The 20,483-nt window shown below is 52.6% G+C and overlaps 1 protein-coding gene across 5 annotated transcripts in view; it reads right to left on the reverse strand.

The window, feature by feature from the left end:
• The window catches only part of HDLBP (high density lipoprotein binding protein), a 68,808-nt gene that overhangs the window by 15,129 nt on the left and 33,196 nt on the right, over positions 1-20,483 (reverse strand). For all 5 annotated transcript variants that reach the window (XM_019711667.2, XM_019711665.2, XM_074316479.1 and 2 more), the window contains 14 exons: positions 18,544-18,608; positions 17,176-17,287; positions 15,212-15,369; positions 13,831-14,046; positions 8,610-9,032; positions 7,903-8,109; positions 7,667-7,774; positions 6,618-6,722; positions 6,192-6,270; positions 3,772-3,911; positions 2,517-2,621; positions 2,290-2,403; positions 1,295-1,381; positions 1,023-1,154 (listed from right to left, as the gene is read on the reverse strand). In XM_019711667.2, coding sequence (XP_019567226.2) covers positions 1,023-1,154; positions 1,295-1,381; positions 2,290-2,403; positions 2,517-2,621; positions 3,772-3,911; positions 6,192-6,270; positions 6,618-6,722; positions 7,667-7,774; positions 7,903-8,109; positions 8,610-9,032; positions 13,831-14,046; positions 15,212-15,369; positions 17,176-17,251 — 1,950 coding nt within the window. In that variant the 5' untranslated portion in view covers positions 17,252-17,287; positions 18,544-18,608. The remainder of the gene's footprint in view (positions 1-1,022; positions 1,155-1,294; positions 1,382-2,289; positions 2,404-2,516; positions 2,622-3,771; positions 3,912-6,191; positions 6,271-6,617; positions 6,723-7,666; positions 7,775-7,902; positions 8,110-8,609; positions 9,033-13,830; positions 14,047-15,211; positions 15,370-17,175; positions 17,288-18,543; positions 18,609-20,483) is intronic.

The following is a 20,483-nucleotide window of genomic DNA, read 5'->3' on the forward strand; positions in this document are numbered from 1 at the left end:
TAACTATGTATGGTGCCAGAGGGGTAGTAGACTTGGGGGGTTATCACTTTGTGAGGGCTCTAAATGTCCAATTGTTATGTTAACTGTACACCTAAAATTAATTTAAAAATCCATCTTAAAGAAAAAAGTATAAAAAAACTAAGCGCAGATACAGAGAACAAACTGGTGGTTGCCGGGAGTGGGGGGTGGGCGAAATGAGTGAAGGGGGTCAAAAGGTACAAACTTCCAGTTAAAACGTTAAGTCCTGGGGATGCAAATGTTCTATATATACATACCACACGGTGACCGGACTACAGTCAATGATACTGGATTGCATATTTGAAAGTTGCAAAGAGAGGTACATGAAACATTCTTATCCCAAGAAAAAAAAAGCTGTACTGTGTGGCATGACTTAATTAGTCTCATCATGGTGATCATGTCACAAGATACACAAATATCAAATCATAACACTGAACACTTGAAACTTATGTAACGTATGTCAATTGTGTTTCAATTAAAGAATGAAGTATTGATACACGATAACATGGATGAATCTCAAAGTAATTATACAAAGTAAGAGCAGCTTGACCCAAGACAGTGGAAACCATTTTCATAACAATGTAGAAAATCCAAACTGAGCTCCTGTGGCAAAGCAGGTAAGGGTCTGGGGGGACGTGGGGAGTGGGGGGAGAGGAGTGAGGCAGGTGTTAAAAGGACACAAGTCCATTTTCTCGATCGCGGAGGTGATCCCATGGACGTATACAACTGCACACTTTAAACATGTGCAGTTTCTCACACATTCATTTTTCAAAAACTGGGGAAAAAAATGTTGTAAGACCTTCAGGGTGCAATGATCTCCGAGTGCCTGAGTCAATGCTTCTGCTCAGGACTGTTGCTAAGCACCTGTGGGCCAGCGGCGGGAAGTCGGTGGCAGGGAGTGCTGGGCCCACAGGCCTGAACCCCAAGCTACAACTCTGGGGGCTGGAGAGACACGACAATAGGGCCCACAGTGTGTGCCTTGCCCCACAGCCCCGCTTCCTTACCAGGTCTTTCTGGATGGACAGGATGCGACTCCGGGCAGCCTCACAGTTGGCTCGCTTGCCTGTGATGATGATGGTCTCTGAATTGCTGTTCTCTGCTGGAAGGTCAATCTTGGTGTTGCTTTCTTCCCGGATCTACGAGGAGAGAGGCAACCGTGAGGAGCTGACTACCAGGTTTGACCCTTGCAATCTGCAGCAGGAAAGGCGCAGGGCTGGGGGGGCGGGGGGAGCAGGGCAAGAAGAGCCAGGACCCAGGGGACAAGCTGGCCGGTCACCTTTTTAATGTTTGCGCCTCCTTTACCAATGATGTTCTTGTGAAACTGTTTGAAGATCGGAACAGAGATCGAGTAGCTATTTTCCACCTTAAAAACAAGAGATGCACAATGAGCATGCATGCCAGAGCAGGAGGTGCCCTCCCAGCCCCGAGGGCAGCACGGAACCATGGGGCCCTGCTCTGAAACAGACTTCCATCCTGTCTGACCTTCGGAGGTGTGCCACGAGGACGGGTGAGACAACTATCCAACAACTGACCAACCTGGCACGTCACAGGCGGACGGATGCAAAGTCCCCTTTTATAAAAAGCGGCATGCCGCAGAAGCTGCGATCTGTTAGTGCATGCCCCATAATCCAGACGCCATCAAGTCTGGCCAGGGGACCTCAACCAATGCGCCGGGTTAAGATGGAGTCCCTGCCACACTCAAGACGAGAGCTGGCTGGGGACTGACGGGCCAGGACTCCAGGCTTCTGAGAAGTGAGCTCAGAACACCCCCAGATGCTGCTCCTGTCAGGACCCTTGTGTTCCAGGGCACACAGACGAGCCCAGCGCTGGGAAGCCCTCCCTGCCCCCCATCTCCAGTGGCCACAGGCTACGTGTGAGCCGTGTAAGGAGGTGTAGAGAACACAGGCCACCTGCCGCCTGCCCTTTCCAGGTTTGAGATGACACATCAGTCAACAGCCCCTCACACTACTTGTGCCAGTCTCCCTGGACTGGATGGACAGCTTCTCTAGGTACCTGAAGACCCCTCAAAGAAACAAAGTGATGTGGCATGGGAAAAAGAGGGTCTCCCCACGGCAATGCCATAGAACACTCAAGTCATGACAACTTCTGCCATCTAAACATTGGGTTGAGAGATGGTGTCACTACTGTGTCCCAAGCCCGGGACGGCAGACCCATCCAGCACCCAAGCGTGCACCCCGAAGCAGGTGTTCTGGTGGCACCCCTCGACCGCCCAACACTGTCACCCAACAAAGAATGGAAAATGTCCCCTACCAAATCTGCCACCATCTTCTGCATGTACTTTGTGCATTTTTCCACCTCATTCTTGGGCCCTCTGAGTTGGACAATATCACTTTTTTGTGCTGGGTCTGGGAAGTTGATGATAACCTAAAATAAACCATCAGGAGACCAAGTTCGATGACTGGTACGAAGCCCAATATGGAACACTGCTCAGTGCCAGGCCAATGCCTCCCAGGGGCTAGGGACACCGGGGCCGTCACCTCGGGGAACTTGTCGCGAATCTCCCGGATGCGCTCGCCCTTCTGCCCGATGATTGTGCGGTGGAACCTCTGCTCGATGATGAGGTCCCTGGTGCGCTCATTCTCCTGAAATAGTGACGTGGGGGACGTCATCACTCGCAAGGTGGGTGACGCCCCACACAGCAGTTCGGGTCTCTGGCCAGAGGACACCTGCTCTGTCCCACAACCACCACACCGCACATCACACTGGGCACAGGTCACTCTCCTGAACAGGATCCAAGGACACAACTGAGGAGGGCCCTCCAACCAAAGTGCTACCACAGTAGACAGTCACCAAAGCAGGTCACTTAGTGGCTGTTTTAATTACAACTAGATACTGAGGCCGGCGCTGTGCAGAGCGGGAGTGACCCTCCTGAACACGAGGAGGCCTGGACGATTCCTCTCCCTGGGAGGGTGACTAAGAAAACGGCTCAGCACAGGGCACGGAACACACGGTGTCCAATGTCCCCAGAGGCCCATTAAATGTCAGAGGAACACAAAGGACCAAGCAGAGGTGGAGCGCAGGGAGACAAGCCGCCAACCAACCAAACACATTAGAGAATTCTGGGAAATTTCTGGATCGGACTGACATCACAGAGAAACAAGGGTTCAGGAATTTAGCAACAAAAGCCTCCAGAGCAAGGGACCCTAGACGGTCAGGATGAAACTGGCTGACGAAGGGCAGAACCCATGGCACTCGGCTGACAGAGGGCAGTGCTGTGCCCTGGGTCTGACGTGTCGCCCCTGGAACAGTACTGGGGCGAGAGTGAAGGGACTGTCTGGGGTGAAGGACAGCAGACCCCAGGGCTTGTGCTGCGCCACCCTGGGCTTTCCTAAGTGTGCACTCCTGCAGTACAGGGCTCACGCGTGGGGGTTCAGGGGCACTGACGTGTGGCTGAGTCATGGGCAGCCCAGCCCAGGGCAGCTCAGCAGGGCAGTGTGGGGAGTAGGGCCCAAGGCCCACTGCTCAGCCCCTCGCGCATCTGCACGTAATTGCCCGGCAGTGACTGTCCCCCTTGGGCACACAGGAGCATCGCTTGGTGCCTTCCCAGTCCCCGGGTGAGTGCTCCGGCCTCAGGGACTCCAGGCTTTGGCCAGGGCTACGTGCCCTGCCACAGCCTGAGCACCCTGCTACACTAGCACAGCCACGTGCCCAGCGGAGACCTGGTGACTGCCAGCCACAGGAGAGCGCAGGCCAGGAAGGCCGCTGTGCAGAGGCACCCGGCCGTGGGCCTACCATGCGCGAGGCGAGCTCCAGCAGCTCCCGCTTGGCCTGCTGCACGCCCTGCGGGTCCCCCTCAATGCGGATCAGGTTGCTCTTCTCGCTGTCGGGAGGGATACGCACCGACACCTTGTACTGGTCTTTGATCCTGTTGACTTTGGAACAAAGAGACACGGTTCATATGCAGACTTGACTCCACTCCACCAGTGACACTGGGGCAGAGCCCCCAAGGAACCTAATCGCCACCCAGCAAGCAGAAAGGACACGGAGGGCCCCAAAGCAACTGTCTATTCTCTAACATGAGGCAGGTCCGCTCCCCACTGGACAGACCACGCAGCACCGCACGGAACCTGAGGGCTCGCTACTCCGGAGAACGGCTGGCACTCAAGACCCGAGCAGGTCCTCGAATAATGTTTTCTTCAACATCCTTCCTTGTAATGTTTACGAGGAAAAAAATTCCCGGCCGGGCCACTATCTGTGTGGAGTCGCACGTTCTCCCGTCTGCCTGCGTGAGTTTCCTCGGGGACTCAGGGCTTCTCCCACGTCCCTGAGATGTCATGCTGGGTTAAATGGGGAATCGATGTTGTCCCCGTGTGAGTGGGTGTGAGTGGCCCTGAGCTGCCGGGAGAGGCTTGGGGCCCCCGGGGCCCTAACTGGAGTAAATGGCTTGGAAGAGAATTACCTTGTTCCTATTCGTCTTTCTTAAATGTACGTAGAGCTCACACTTATGTCAATGTTTAACATTAGAAGTGTTTTGGGTCTTTATTTAGAGGCTGGGTGATGTTTCTGTGACTGGAAATATGCTGTAGGGACTTAGCTCACGTTCCTATCATCGGCCTCTGGTCAAACTGGTTTCGTTAACGTCATTTCCAGTAGAGCCACAGTTTCCAGGAACCTATTGATGACGGTGAGTGACGACTCACTGTATTGAAAAGATCTCAGGTATTTCTAACGTGAAGACAAGTTTGGGAACCACAGAACAAAAAAATTACTCTCTCGCTAAATAAATAAAAAAGCATTAAAAACCCTTAGAAATCAGAAGACCCCACATTGACTGAAGAGACAAGTGCTCTGTCGACCACCTGAGAGCCCCAGGGAGGCCATGCTGCCACCCAAACAGATGCCATCATCAGCTCAGATCCAAACTGAGCACTTCAGTGTCTGAAAAAAAAAGTGGGGCTGAAAACCCTCCTGCAGTCACCTTCTCTGGACAGAACCCAGAGCCCGTGGTCAGACCCAGGCCCGCACACCCTGGAGAAGACTTATCCCCAGAAAGGGATCAGCATTTGGCCCACTGTGTTGTGAGGGAGCCACGCTCCTGAGAGGGTCGCTAAGGAGAGTTCTGAGCGCACAGAGACAGCCAGGAGGGAATGTGCACGGGGACGGAGGTGAGGAGGTGCTGTTCCCGGGGGGCTCGTGTAGGACAATACAAGCCGAGGACAGAAGCTGGGCGTCAGGTTTTAGATTATGACAGAAAACGAGGGTTAGGAACTGAACCAGAAAACAGAACAGATACAGTTCTTGGAACCATGCTAAGTGGGTCCACACTTCCTAGGGCGCAGACACCAGAAACATTAGAACTGCACTTCCTTTTACTTTTCTGTGGAAGGACACACTGCAGTGAACCAGAACAGAAGCGAGTTCACGGTGCGCACAAGTTCAAGCAGCGAGCGCCCACTGCAGCTGCGCTGTAAGTGGGAACCTCGCCCGCTGTTTACAAGGCTCCCAGAACATGAGAATGACAAGTAAAGAGAGTGACAAGCCTATCTACACATGAACAAACACTGGGCTGCACAGGGCAAAACCCGAAGAGGGCGTGCTCACAGAGGTGGGGTCCCTGCAACCTAGGGAAGGACCCAGGGATAGGTATGTTAGCCCTCACTTTCCACCGGAGATAAAACAGGATGGTTATTTTCAGACCGGTAAACACCGTGTGTGAGATGGCCGTGCAGTTCAACCAGGCGAAGGAGCGGGCTTTGGAACCACCGCCGATTCAAACAGAGCTCACACAGCACGTCGCCGATGTCCCACCTGCTGCTCCCAGCCTGACACAGGTAAGTCCCACATGGAACTGACGGAGCCCTCTGCCCAACAGAATCCCTCCCTGCGTTTGACTTGGGCACAAGTCCGGAAATTTCTTAGTCGGTGGGCTCGTGATTGGGGTGCTAGGTAGTGAGCGTTACAGAAGCCTGGGCTGCATCCCCAGCCGGTCGGGCAGAAACGTGAAGGACGAAATCCTGGGTGTGCCTTCACCATGCCCTTCGTGTGTTAGGCAGGGGACTGAGCAGGTTGGTCACGTTCACCTCTGGGCCAAACGGCTCCAGGCCACCATGGCCGGAGGAGAAACGAGGACACCTAGTCAGAATCTGTGACTCTCCTCCCGGCCTAATGTATGGCGCCGGCCCGTCCGTCCCTACCCCGCAGGGCCCACTCACTGTTGGCTCCACTCTTCCCAATGAGGTGCCTGTGGAACTTGTGGTCGATGCTCACCTCCACGTAGTCCATCCGGTGACTCTGCAGGAGCACAGAGGGAGGGGCCCATAGCGCCAGGCACCGCGCCACGGGACGTGCCGCACAGCCAGACACACAGCCAGGACCACAGTCCAGAGGCCGGTAGCTGTCCCCTCTTCTCACCAAACTGTCGGGGACTGCTGCAAGTTCATCCTTCTGGTCCCTTTGAAAGACCCTTCTTCAAAACAAGGTCTCCTCTATCCAAGCCACTCTGGGCCTTTGGCCAGCTTCTAACTGCCTCAGCCCGTCACTCACTGACTGGGCCAACGTTGGTCTCTGTGCCTGCACACGTGAGGTCTCACTGTCCCACCCCACTGGCACGCAAACCCCCAGAGAGGTGGGCCCCTTACCAGGTCTTTCACCATGGCTTCGATCTGCTCCTGGGCCACATTTACGTCCTCCGTGGGGCCTTCCAGGGTGATCTTGTCCTCGCCCTCGGTGAACTCGATGTGAACCTACCACAGCAGAGGAGGAAGGGACAGTCAGGACAGAGCGGCAGAGACCTCCGAGCACCCACGGGCGCTTTCCAGGGTGGCGGCCGGTCCCCAGGTGCTTCACATCGGTGCACATCCACAGACACCGTGAAAAGTTGGAAATGGGGGCTGGGCGACCACCCTTATTTTGATACTACATATCGTGGTCTAAACATCTCTGCCAAAATGGGAACTGCCAAGCCCTTCACACTGCACTGGCGACCAAAACCACCACCTCGAAGCACATCAATACCTCCTGTTTCCCTGTATCTTTCTCACGCTTACATGCCCACTCCTATTTGGCTGCACAAAGAATGAGACAGGTAACAGGCGTGCAATTTTCACCCAAGTGTAGCTGCCCAAAGGTGGTCCACAGAGTTTATACCACACCAGGAAAAGCAGTAACGCTTGAGAGGGCAATAACAGGGACTGGCCCCAGGAACCAGTCCCATCTGTGTGAATCAGGACTTTGAACTTAGATGAGTCAAGTGACCAAAGAGTACATGGGAAGTGAATTCCAAACAGAACAGAAATACAAGACGACGGACGTGTCCTCTGGCTTCTTACCCTGTTCACGTTTCCTGGGATCTACTGTCCCCTTTGCAGAACTAAGACAACCTCAAGGACACGTGGTCAGGAAGACACTCCACACAATTTGTATATAAGTTCCCAGGTGTAACCCCTAGGAAGTTAGGATGCCATAGCAGTGGAATGACATGGGCCTTACGACAGTCATCAAACCTGGCAGTACACGTTCCCACTAGTGAAAAGGACCAAAAGAATGACAAATATTTTTTAAACACTTCCTCTGATTTTTGAAAAATGTCCAGCCTTCAAAGACACCCAGCAGGATAAACAGCAACCACAAACAAAGGTCAGAAATAGGATGACAGAAACGAGGCTGGCGACCATCCGTGCCCACTCACCTTTGGCATCTGCTGTGTGATTCTGGCCAGGTTCTGCCCTTTCTTGCCAATGATGAAACGGTGAAGCCAGGAGGGAGCGCAGACGGAGGAGACTGTGAAACTGTTGGCCTAGGAGAGCAGGAAGCACCCGGTAGGTTTGCAGGGCCCAGGCCATGTGGGCACCAGGTGCTCACATGGGTGCAGAAGCAGGGGAGCGCCTCCCGGACACGGCCCCGATGCACTGTGGGAGGTAGTACCTTGGCGTAGACTTCGGTCAGCGCCTGCCCCAACTTTTCTGGCTCGCCGCGAAGTATCACGGTCTCTGAGGCGCTGTCAGAGGGCGGGATCTCCACAGAAACGCCAGTTCTCTCCAGGATCTCCTGCAGGGAGTTGCCCTTGGGCCCAATGACATACTTGTGCTGGGACTTCTTCACCTCCACGGCGATGGTTGTGGTCTTCTTTTTCTGATAAAACCAAGATAGGGTGTCAGGGGGACGGGCACAGGAGGGGCAGTGGGCACAGAACGCTGCCACTGAAAGGACAGGCCCAGACGACAGCTGTGGAGCCCCCGGAAGGGAAGACGATGACCAGCCAATCCCCGGGAACTACTCATCAAGGGCTGGGTTTGCAAAGAATTACCTGAGAACTTAAGTCATGCCAGACTGATAACTGAGAGTTGGAAGAGCTGAAAATACCAAGTCCTTTCCCCAAAGTAAAGAACCAGTTTCGGACCTGCGAGTCCCCAACTCGAGCTAACAGCTTACTCATGACATGATTAGTCAGTTCTGCGTGGTGCATCCAGCCCCGCGGCAGCCCCAGTCCAGGGCGGGGAGGGAGAGGGGCCGACGGTGCAGACAGCCTCTAGCACAGAGCTCAGCCCGCTGCCAGAGCTAAAAGGCCAGGGGGCACGGCTGGGCCCCAACCCTTCTCGGCTCCTGCCCATGGGGCCCCCTCCCAACACTACCTTTTCCTCATAAATCTTCTTGACTCGAGCCACGGCCTGAGCCAGCTGCTCCTTCTCTCCTGTGAACACGATTTCCGTCCGGTTGACGCTGGGCGGCGGGATGTTGATGCGCGTGCCGGTCTCCTGCATGATCTCACCGACCAGCCGATTGTAGGGCCCGGCGATAAAGGGGTGGAACGCCTTATCCACCTCTAGCCTCTCCACGGCACGCCTGTCCTGCTCGGCCGAGATGAGCAGGACCTCGTGGCGTGCCTTCTCGATGCCCTCTCTGGTGCCCGTGATCCTGATGTGGTTGCTTGCGTCCTCCGGGCGTGGGATCTGGATTTTGGTTGCCGTTTTTAGCTCCAAGTCCTGCAGCTTCTCTCCATTTTTGCCGATAACAAAGCGGTGGTGCTCCTTGGGGATGGCAACAGTGGCTGAGGCCTATAGCAGCAGGAGTAGCCAAGGGAACAAAACATCACTGGTTCCGGAAAAGCCTATTTCCCCCATGACATCTCTGGCTAGAAGGCCACTCTCACCTGCTTGTGCTGAGCCAGCCCCCACCTGTTCTTTGAACACACAGGGGACGGAAGCCCGCCCTGACCCCCAGCTGTATTCCCATGGCCCACATCACACCTGCAGCTATCGTAATTACTTAGGGGTAGGAATTCTTGGTTCACCATCTTCTCAGCCCAGCTACCAGCCATCACGAGGACAGGTATCCATCTGTCTTGTTTTGCACGTCAATGATTTGGGACACGAAAGGAAAGGACATACTGACCAACCAGGTTAAGATTTGTTTCTGGAGTACTTGGCTGTTTTCTTCAGACGTAAGCCTTATGTCTAGTAATAAACTCTCCTTCCTATCTCTTTTACAACCTAAGTTAACTTATCTGAGTAAAGAACATGGAAATAAATCCAACCCTTCATCCCATGGGTTAAACTGCCAGAAATCAAGCAAATTTCTGAGCTCACAGGGAAACTGGGGAGGAAGACTGAGGCTTCGTCTTCCTAACTCTGTAGAGAAAACAGCCGCCAACTAAGAAGACTTATTAAAAAAAAAGAAAAAAGGGGTTAAGGTTCCCACCAGTGGCACAGCAGATAGTCACACATAAGCCAGCTTCCCTTCCTCCCCAAGCGATACAATTTTATAGCGATACAATTTTTACTACGTTTCTATTCAACATTCCCAATAGAAACGTTACACTGTATCACAGAGGTAATAAAATAGGTCCCTTCTCACTTCCCAACTAGCACAGAAAGGAAGACGACTGGCATTATGATCAAACAGGGTTTATTCCAAAATTGGTTCAATATTAGGAAATCCATTTATATAATTCATATTATTAGACCTATGAAGAAAAAAAATCAAATGATCATCTCTACAAAATTTAAATCCATTCATAACAATCTGCAAGAAAATAGAAATCAATGGATACAAGCTGACCCTTGAGCAACACCAGTTTGAACTGCACGGGACCACTTACATGCGGATCTTTACTGTATTTTGAACATGACAAATGTACACCTCAGCCCCAAAGCTGTTGTTAACTTCCGGGAAAGTGCTCACTGCAGCCGTGCACTGCCCACAACACGACCCCTCGTCCCCTAGAGTATTTCCCCACCACAGGAGATGAGAAAGCGAAACAGACACGTAGGCTGGACGGGAAGAGGCACGTGACTGCACACTGGGAACCCTGGGGAGCCCCTGCTTTATCAAATCTTTACTGTCTATAACAGGGAGGAAAATTAGAATCCAGAAGTCAACAGCTTCAACTCAGCTAAAAACAACGGGTTAGAATGCATAAGGAGAAGACTGCCCATTTCCAATAGGCAAAAGAAAGAGAGAGAGACAAAGGAGCTGGGCATAAAACTATCAAGAAGCAGAATATGTGCATCAGAAATCAAAAAACACCCCTTAGATCTAATGCAATTCTGAGCAAAAAGTTGGTTAAAAGTGTGCGTGGTAAAACAACAACAGTACAGGAGGGATGGTGATAACTGTGCCAGATGTTAAAATATAAAACATTACCACTGAAACAGGAGAATACTTATTAGTACACAGAGAGACCACAGGTCAGAAGGGAAAACCCAGGAACAGTTAATGTGAAAATGTAGGATTTGATTGATGACTGGATAGCCACATGGAAAAGGATGAAACTGGATCTGAACCTCGCACAATTCATGATAAATTTCACAGAGATCAGGAACCCTTACAAGCACCAGAGAAAATACAAACAAACTTTCTTACAACCCAGAAGTGAAAAAGACTTTCCTAACAATGACTCAGAATAACAAAATGTTTAATAAATTTGACTGCATGGAAATAAAGCCTTGGTCTTCCTCTCTGGTTTCCTTGTGAACTCGGGAATTTGTTTGATTTCTGGCAGTTTAACTCATGGGATGAAGGGTTTGGATTTATTTCCATTTTCTTAACTGGTTGTAAAAGAGACAGACAGGAGAGCTTGTTACTAGGTGTAGGGCTGTCTTCACAAAGAACACATCACGATCTAAACCAAATGGTAGTGTGGGGAACATTATTTGTAACTGGCATGACTGATGAAGGGTCTTTAAGAGCCCTAACACACTGAGCAAGACGGACAACTTGAAGTTGACAAAGAAGGGCCAAAGAACAGACAGTGCACAGAGAAGATGCAACCGGCCCTCAGACACTGAAAAGATGCTCCATCTTGCTCATCAGAAAAACGCAATTAGAAGAACACTCAGCTACCTTTCAGAGTGACAAACACTCAAGCACTGGCTGGGCTTGGCAAGGCCGGGAGGAAGCGATGCAGTGGAGGGCTCGGCCCCAAGGCAGGTACCTGGCTGTTACGGCTAAGTCACAGCTGCTGTTTCCCTCTGACCCAGCCATCTCACTCTAGGAAACGGATCCCGAGATACACTGGGCAAAACAGGACAGCACACGCACTAATTCCTAAGAGCCAAAGTCCGGAAGCCACGCAAAAGTCATCGACAGGAATGCCTGAATAAATTACATCACACCCACAGAGCACCACGCAGCTGTGGAAAGAAGCCAGGAGAGCCACTAGGTGCCGACAGCGGACACCTCCAGAGAATACACAGGAAAAACAAGGTGCAGAACAAGAGTTTATAGCAAGCTATCTACCTTTCGCTTCAATTCTCAAATTATGGACGGATACACCAAAGACTAAGAATGCCACCGAGCAGAGTGGCTGGGAGCAGGGTGAAGAAGCCGTCTCGGGAGGCACCTGCTTATGAAGCTCTGCCTCTGCAGTCATGGAGTGTTTTTGTAACTTCTGAAAACTGAAGAGAAACTACAGCGAATGAACCTAACCATAAATCAAGATAATAGCATAACCTGAATAGAAAGAAGAATGACTTCAAGTGATTGTAAACCTCACAGTCTTTCACCATCAGAAGGACCAGTTTGAACTCATGCAACTTCCTCCTAAAAACGTTCAAATTCTTCGACAAACAGCTAACTTTGGGTGTGTGGAAAGAAATGGGTAAGGTCTGTCCACACACCCGCGTTAGGAATCAGGAAGTGACTGGAGATGAATGGTCCCGTCAGAAAGCTGCCAGGAGCCAACCTGAAGGGGTTCCAACCCCCGGCCAAAGACGAGACAATGTCAGTATAAAGAATAACTAACAACCACATCGAAAGTTCATAATGACGCTAACAAGATTCACGGATCACCAGCGAAAAAGTGAGAGCATTAATTTAGTGTCACACTTAGGGGGAGGGGGAGGACCAGTGACTTACTGTTCACTTCCCACTTGAAGCACTGAGGAGAGAAGGTCTTCCCAAGAACACCAACTGACGTGGGACGGCACGGTCAGAAACCACCGTGTCCAGCCTGACGCAGCCAGGTGGTCACCCGAGACGTCCAGTGAACTACTGAGCAAAGACCGAGCGGGAACTTCCTAGCGGATACCCTGGACTGAAGACCTCAGTCTACTGGTCAACCCTGGGATCAAGGCCAAGTGCACAGCCCCACCCACAGGCTTTCTTGCCAAACAAACAAGCTGAATGTGAAAGGAACCAAGCCCTGACATCTAACTGCCAGCTTACAGGACATAGTGATGGACAGCGAACAACCAGACACCTGCTTGCCCCCAAACATTACTGAGAAAGGAGGGGACGGGCCACTGCTGAGGAACGAGAGGAGGCGAGTATTGGCAGACATGCACGCAGGGGGCAGGCCTCGTGTGGACACTGACTTGGACACACCGCGTTGGACGGACATCTCTGAGATAACGAGGGGTGCCCATGCAGAGACTGGGTTGAATACAGATGTACTCTGAATTACAATGAGTTTTAGTGAGTGAGTGAAGAGCGTAGAGGGATATAAACAGATAACTCAGAGGCACCGCACTGAATTACTCACAGGTGAATATACTTCTGGGGGAGGCCGGAGAATGAAATGGTCAGTCACCAACGCTTTCGAAGTGACCCCTCCCCGACCCAGTGCTCAATCACAAAAGACTCAAACTGAAGTGCGAGAGCCCACTACATACCCGCCACTACGGGAAGCAATTGAGACCCAGCATTTTCCACTTCCTGCACTTACTGACCTAACCCTGGAGCTAGCGGGGCTGAGGGACTGGCCCAAGGCCCCACGTGGTTGAGAGGTGGGGAGATGAGAGAGCACGGGCAGTGCTCTCCACCCTGCTAGCCCCTGGCCCCTCTTGCATCAGACCCCCATTTCTTAAAGCTGTATCTGTCATATGACATTTTCCTAAGCTTCTCTACAGAGAACCTTGGTCTTTAAAAGATTCCTCTCTGGGAGGAACGGCCCGTAGGTCTCCTCAGGTGTTCCAATGATCCCCACGTTAGGCCCAGCACCGGTACCAGGCTGCTGAGGTCTATGCAGAGCTTTAAAACCACCAAATCTGAACTGTAACCTTCAAGTTCAGGGCCTGACCCTGTGCGGTTGCCAACATGCACTCAACGACTCCTGTACCTTGCACTTGCCACTGAAGACCTACACCTGTGTCCTTACTAGGCCAGCTAGTTTCTTCCAAGTGACTCACTCCAGGACAGCTTTTAATTTCCGTTCGTTCACACAAACGGCACAAGCAGTTGGCGTCCCACTCCAGCACTCGTGGGCAGTTTCTCACTGGAAATGCCAGGAGGCCCCAAACCTTGCTGCTCTGCCTCTGAACTATGCACCTGCCCCACTGGTGGGGTCTGAGGACATCGGAGCCATGGGCACGTGTGAGTGCGCCCACCTGGAGGGACAGGCCTGGGAGCACCCACCTGCGTCTGCAGCCTCGCCACAATGTCCTTCCGGGCTTTCATGACGGCGTCCAGCTTCCCAGAGACCATGATGGAGAGGCCCTGGTCTTTGGCAAGAGACAGCTCCAGGTGGGCGCCGGTCCTCTGCATGATCTCCAGGCAGATTTTCGCTTGTTCACCTTCTCCAAACTGGTTCATGTCCTTGTACTTTCTCTCTTCCAGGGGTACATGGAACACCTGCTCAGAAAAGGGCAGAAAAGGAAGGTTCCATGACCAAGAAAGGGAAGAACGTCTGAGTATCCAGGCACCGAAAGACCAAGTCTCTCCGTCCCCTAAGTGCCAGCCCTCTCCACGTGCGGCTCTAAGGCCCAGAGAGCAATGAGGAGGGTTGCAGAAAGGCCTACGGTCTCAGGAGGCCACCCCAAATGAAACAGCAAATGGTACCTGATACTAATGAACAGCAAGGGCTGAAGGGAGCAAACGGGGTGGTGAGCGAGGTTGGCCAGAGATGGATGGAAGGGAGGTACAAGGGTGGTCAGGAAGAACCTTCCAGAAGAGTCCAAAACGCAGCTGGCTCTGCTGGGAGGTGAGGAAGAGCCAGAAGACAATGACACAGAGGAAGATGGGGGTGCAGCCCGGGAGGGTGGAAAGGAGTAGCCAGAGCCCTCAGCGGAGCCTGCAGTGAGAAGAGAAGGCAACGAGGGCTTCCAGCAGGGCACATTCTGACCGCTGGCCCAGGGGCACCCGAGCTGCTCTGTGGAGAAGAGACTGAGCGCAGAGGCAGGGGCCTGGGCACTAAAGTAGGATGTGGCCCGTTTAACAAGATCAGGAAGCCAGTTCTGTCTCACACACCCACTAGGAAGATGGAAAGATCCAGGACGCAGCTGGTTATGAGTCCCAGGTTTAGGGAAGGGGACCTCTCAGCGCACAGGGGATAGTCAACAACCATGACCCGACCTGAGTTCACAAAGAGAGAAGCGCTGAGCCCGCCAACACCCCAGCTTCAGGTAGCAGACAGGCCAGTGAAGTGAAAAACAAACAAAAACAAAGCCAGGAAAATGGTGTCATGGAAGCCAAAAGGAAAGACTGCTTCCAGGCAGTGGGACAAAAGGCAGAAGAGACAGACAAGTTCTTGCTGCAGTCGGGAGCCAAGGGCAGTTTCTGCGGTTGGAGCAGAGACTAGATTGCAGAGGAGAGAAAATACAAGGGGACCCACTGCTGGCTGTGGGGACACACGGTGAGAGCAGGCAGTTGCAGGGGGGGAAGCTGACTGAATCCCTGGCCCCCTCCCCGCCCCTTCCCCATCACAAAGCACTCTCACGCCTGCAGGCTCAGGACCCTTCCAGCAGATGCTGCAGCGGCCTCCCTGGAGGGACCGGTGAACAAGGAGCGGGGTCTCTACCTGAGTGATGACGGAAGCCTTGATGGGCCGGATCTTGTTACTCCAGGCGCCGGCAGGTTCCTGGGCACTTTCCAAGCAGGCTGCCTTCTCGGGGAGTGGGGGGAAGGCATCCTTGTAGGTGGGAGGGTCACTCTCTTCTTCGGAATTCAAAGTGGCAACTGGATCAGCCAACACAGATTGAGAGGAAGCACACTGCTTTCAGTATCAGATGGAAAAACACTCGGAGGGTTTCAACGTCAACAAGAACACTAACTGCTCGAGTGACAGCTCCCGTCTCCTTCACCATGGAAAGGGCCCAGGTCTCGCATGGGAACCAGGGGCCCAGCTCTGAACCTGATGGCAACCCACACCCCTGTCCTTCGCAAAACCTCCCTTGTGAACAGTCAGCTCAGACACCAGGCGTCCCATTCCCACTAATGGGGTGAGCCCCTTGAAGGCACGCTGTGCTGAGATTTTTAACCCCTCAAAAATCTTCTAATCCTGTATTTAAAAAAAAAAAGCCAATTCTGACAATGCCTGGCAGAGCCTGCCCTTACTCTTGTAGAACAAAATACTGGTCCCAGTGAGCAGTGCCTGCGAAACTGCCTCTGCCCCGTACAATGTCAAAAAGAACTCCCATGGGCACTTCTGGGTTGGTCGCCGCCACCACCCACAGGGAGCAGCAGGCCTTGTGGAAATCAGGCTCCCACTCACTAACCGCTGCCGGCTTCTGGCCCGCCCTCACCATTCATTTGTCCCCATTAACTCAGCTCCACGGGAGCAGGGCTGTGACTGTTTCATCAGCCCCCATCCCCAGGGCCGGGCACTGCATCTGGCACGGCAAGGCCCAGTAACAGGCACTGTGAACAGACGTGCACAGCGCGGGGCAGGCCCTTCAGAAGCAGACAGGCCCCGTGCGGCTTCAGGCTCACCGCGTGTAGCCACGTGGCTGTGCTACCCAGACACCAGTCAAGGTGAGCGCTGACAAGCAGCTATGCTGTCAGGGCCTCGCATCCGTCCCTCACTTACAAAGGGCCACACAGCGCAGACCCCAGAGCTGCTGGTTCGACTAGAAAGATCCAGCCCTGCAGGCCTCCGAGCCAAAGTGACAGCAGTGTCTAGTCTCCACTGCCCTAGAGATGAGCACCTGAAACGTGGCCAGAGGGACTGACAAACTTGAATTTTAAATTCTAATGACTTTAAACTTAAGAACCGGTATTTGATTCAGTTATAAAAAGCTTAATGTTTGCAACACCTTGAAGTAGAATAATCTACTTTTTCAGCTGACATTTTATAAACTCAAAATACAGTTGAAGAATTTTAGATGAAAATCTACCATTCAAATCAAGCTGTCCTGCATTTGTAAATACAGAGGGTGCCAAAAAATATATATATATACATTTTAAGAAAGGAAAAAAGTGTATTAAAATTGTAATACTCAATATATGCTGATAACAAAGGACGAATACAAGTCATGTGCATACATTTATTTGGGCACCCCCGGTTCTGTATATACCAGATCTGAGGGGAATAAAGAACGTGAAAAGGTCTGTTTTCACTCCTACAAAGCTGATGTGACAATGTTTTAGACACACTAGCTCACAGTGTTCCCAGTGGACGGACGGCAGCATTCCCGACCTTGCAGAGTCAGGGCCCAGTCTTTATCCTCCAGGTGGGCTCCTGGCAGTGCTCGGGAGATGCTTCACAGCCCAGCAATTTTGTGAAAACAATCCCATTATTTACCAAGGGTCAAATCCACTGGCTTTCCAGAAAGCTGTCCCCATGTTAAACCCAGATTCACCCATCATTCCTGGCCAATCCCACCCTGTACTGCAGAACAGAGCCAACAGAACAGGCGCGCCCTGGCCCTACCTACCCCACACCGACAGGGTCAACAAGCACATCTGAAAAGGTCAGAAGACTGGACAAGGGCTTGCAGGGAAGGGTGTCATAGGCGTAACGAGAAGAGCATGCAGGGCTGTCACCTTTGATCTGTTGCGGAACCAGCCCACTCCGGTGCTCAGCAAAGCTCTCCTGGGTCAGAACGGCGATGGAGCTCATGGTTGATCCAACACCCACACACAGCCGGGGGAGCCACTGGAGAAAACGAGTCGGAGGGCAGGGGAGGGGTCAGACGTGGCTGGCCGGCTCTCAGCCATTGGCGAGACTGGTAAGCTGAGTTTTAGCCAAGGGTTGAACTCTTTTACTAGCAAATCACATCTTACTTTCCTCACTCACGACCTCTAATGGAAGGTGATTCCCAAAGGCTCAGCAAGTGAAGAAAAGGAGGGTCCTGGGACAACTGTCCCCTCAAAAACCACTCTGTAATTGAGATGGAAGCCCCGGCTGAGGATCAGTTCCAGGCTGCCCAGGGGTCACCGAGACAGTCTGTATTGAACCCCACAGGGCCCACAGAGCCCTCCACATGTCTGACCTAGCAACCCAGATCAACATCTGGATGGTTCTCCTAACAGCTATCTCAGTTCTTTTGTTCACCTGTTCACTCATATGCCTCCTGATGCTTATAAAATGTATCACAGGACAGCTATTGCCCAAAAGCCCATCAAACAGCCGAGACCAGACTTGCACCCAGGGCCCAGGGAGCTGAATAGTCCCACGCTGCTGACAGGGACCGGCTGGGGGGCAGGCAGAGCAGCCATGGTGCTCTGAGGCAACAATGCAGTAGCAAGCAGCAGGGACAGCCCGAGGGGCGGTTCAGTGCCTCGGACACGTGCCGACTGGTGAGTCTTATATCCTGTCTCCTGTTGCCCAGGTGTGGGAGGGGCTTGCAGCAGGTGGAACCTGGCACAAGGGCACACACAGTTCCCGTCAGGCAGGAACCAGACCCCACCTGAGTGCCACTGTACTCAGTGGTCTCCGGCTCTCAAAGCCACAGGTCCCTTCTTTGGCAAAGGGGGCTCACGGCTTCCTCCCCCACCCTAGGTGGGCCCTGTGCTACCACAGTGAGGGGTCCCCAGCACACAACTACGTACCAGGTGCCTTGCACCACCTTGGAGAAAGGTATGAGGACCAAGTAACTTAATTAGAAGAGTGAGTTTGTGCATAGTTCTTACAGCTTAGTAAGACCTCTCCAAGCTCAAGAAAACAGCGCTGTTAAAGAGAGGCAAGATCCAAACTCAGATGATCCTGAGCAAACATAATTTACATTCAAGAAAAAAAGATTACAAACAGATGGAAGCCAGATGACACATCTGAAGGGCACACGTGTACCCACTGCGCATGTTGGGGATGGAGCCATAGTAATTCTTTCTGAAGCAGCTGCAGAAACTGAAGGATGACGCGCAATGGAAGCAAGGACACAGGCAGCCCAGGCACAGGACAGACAAACTTACCAGCAAAACGGTCAGTAGCCAGAAGGTCCGTCCTGAGCTCGCCTCTGTCAGCCTGCCAGCTTTCGCTGTGTGGACAGGAAGGGAGAGGAACAAGGAGAACCAGAGAAATTATTTATCGCATTCTACAACCCAGATCCTTTCACCTCCCCAATACGTAGGCCATTTGCTTGGGGGGGGAAGCTCTGCTCTTAGGCCCTTCCCTTCATACGAAACACATTACAGTAAAACCTGAACCATCTAGACCTTTTCGAGGGCAACCTTCCAGGGACGCTGAGGGAGCGACCCCTTCAGGGCCCAAACTCAGCATTCTAACCATTTTGCAGTAAATCCTTGCGAACTCGAGGGCTCGTGCTCCTGCGCGGCTAAGCAATTTCTCCTGCACTGCTCTGAGACTGACTGCTGAGCCAGAAGGAACAGGTTCTGTGACACTGTGCCAGGACGTGGGACTGATGCCATCCTTGGTGGCTCCTGAGCTTTTAGGGTGACTGAGGGCTCGGCTCGGCTGTGAAGTCCCATGGTCCCTTCTAGTCCAGCGGGCATTAGAAACCAGGCAGTAAAACAGCAGGGTTGGAAGGAAGCTTCCAGGGCCACCTGGGAAGACCAAGAACCCCTCTGTGAAGAGGGTTTGGGTCAGCTTGCCTCGGGGACTTCGGGACAGTGAGGCTGCCATCCCATGCGCTCGGTAAGGTCGACGTCATGACAGGTAAGGCATGGGTCTAAAGTAGGAGTGGACAGTAACAGAACCCCTCCCTACCTGGAGAATGCCAGACCCCCACCCCATTCTCGCCCATAATACGCATGGTTCCGGAGCTACGGGGACAGTTCATGGCAATTGGAGGTGTATCAGACGACTGTAGATTGAAAACAGTCCCATCGTCCCCACTGGGATGTGGACCAGTGGCACTTCAGGAAGAGAGGACATGAGTCACGGGGGGAAAGTACCACAATCCACAGGCAGAGCCTCTTGGGGGCCCAGTCCCACCAGAGATGTTGATGCACCCTGAGCCCTAAGGGGGAAAGGTGAGGACAAACTGACCGAGACCACTATTTTATTAGGAATCTATCTCCAACAAATTCTAATCTGCAAAATGTAAAGATTACAGCGAGGAAGAAAGAAAACCTTCCCATGTAACCCCAGTGTCCCAGCAGCACCTCTGTGCAGCGAGCGGGGCTGACAGGCGCAAAGGGGGCATCCTGCTTGGATTCCCAGTGTGCGGCCAGTCCACACTTAGCCAGGCTAGAAGCAACATAGTGTTCTAGGTCCGCACACGGCCAGTGAAGCCAGGTGCTCACACGCTCTTGCCGGCTGACCTTCCACCTGACCAGCCTCCTGCTCCAAGTGGCACCAGGCGGCAACACCACTCTTTAGAATCCACTGACACCCACCCCCTAATGAGCCAGCTTCACCCACATGACCACAACCACGCCCACACCCTGTTCTCCGTGCTCCCACTGACCAGTCCTGCTTTCCTGGACAAGAAAGTTCAGTGCCCAGTGACAGGCACACCACAGGCCTGTTGAAGTATAGTCACCATCCACGTCCGCTCAGGCCAAAGATCTGTGCCAAGCCAATCCCCACCCCGCACTTGGTGTCACACACAAGATGGGATGAACTCTGCTGCTGCTCATATGCCATTCAGATGTCAACTCCAGCTAGCCGTCCTATTGAACCCTTGGTTCCAAGCAGCTCAGGGAAGGGGCACCAATGCCCCAAACCTACCGTGTGGGAGGGAGAAGCTGTTGCAGAGCCTCTGACGGCCCCACATGTGCACAGGCCCTCGGGCTTCAAGGACAAACAAAGTGGACCTCCAGAAAACTCCAGACTGGTTTGACAGGATACACTGGGTCTCTCGTCTCCAGATTTCAAATGGCATTTTGAATTTGAAATGTTACGAGTGAACAGATTAAATCGAGCAACAGGTTTAACATCTAAGGTTGTA

This window comes from Rhinolophus sinicus, linkage group LG01 (assembly GCF_036562045.2).
Source record: "Rhinolophus sinicus isolate RSC01 linkage group LG01, ASM3656204v1, whole genome shotgun sequence".
NCBI lineage: Eukaryota > Metazoa > Chordata > Mammalia > Chiroptera > Rhinolophidae > Rhinolophus > Rhinolophus sinicus.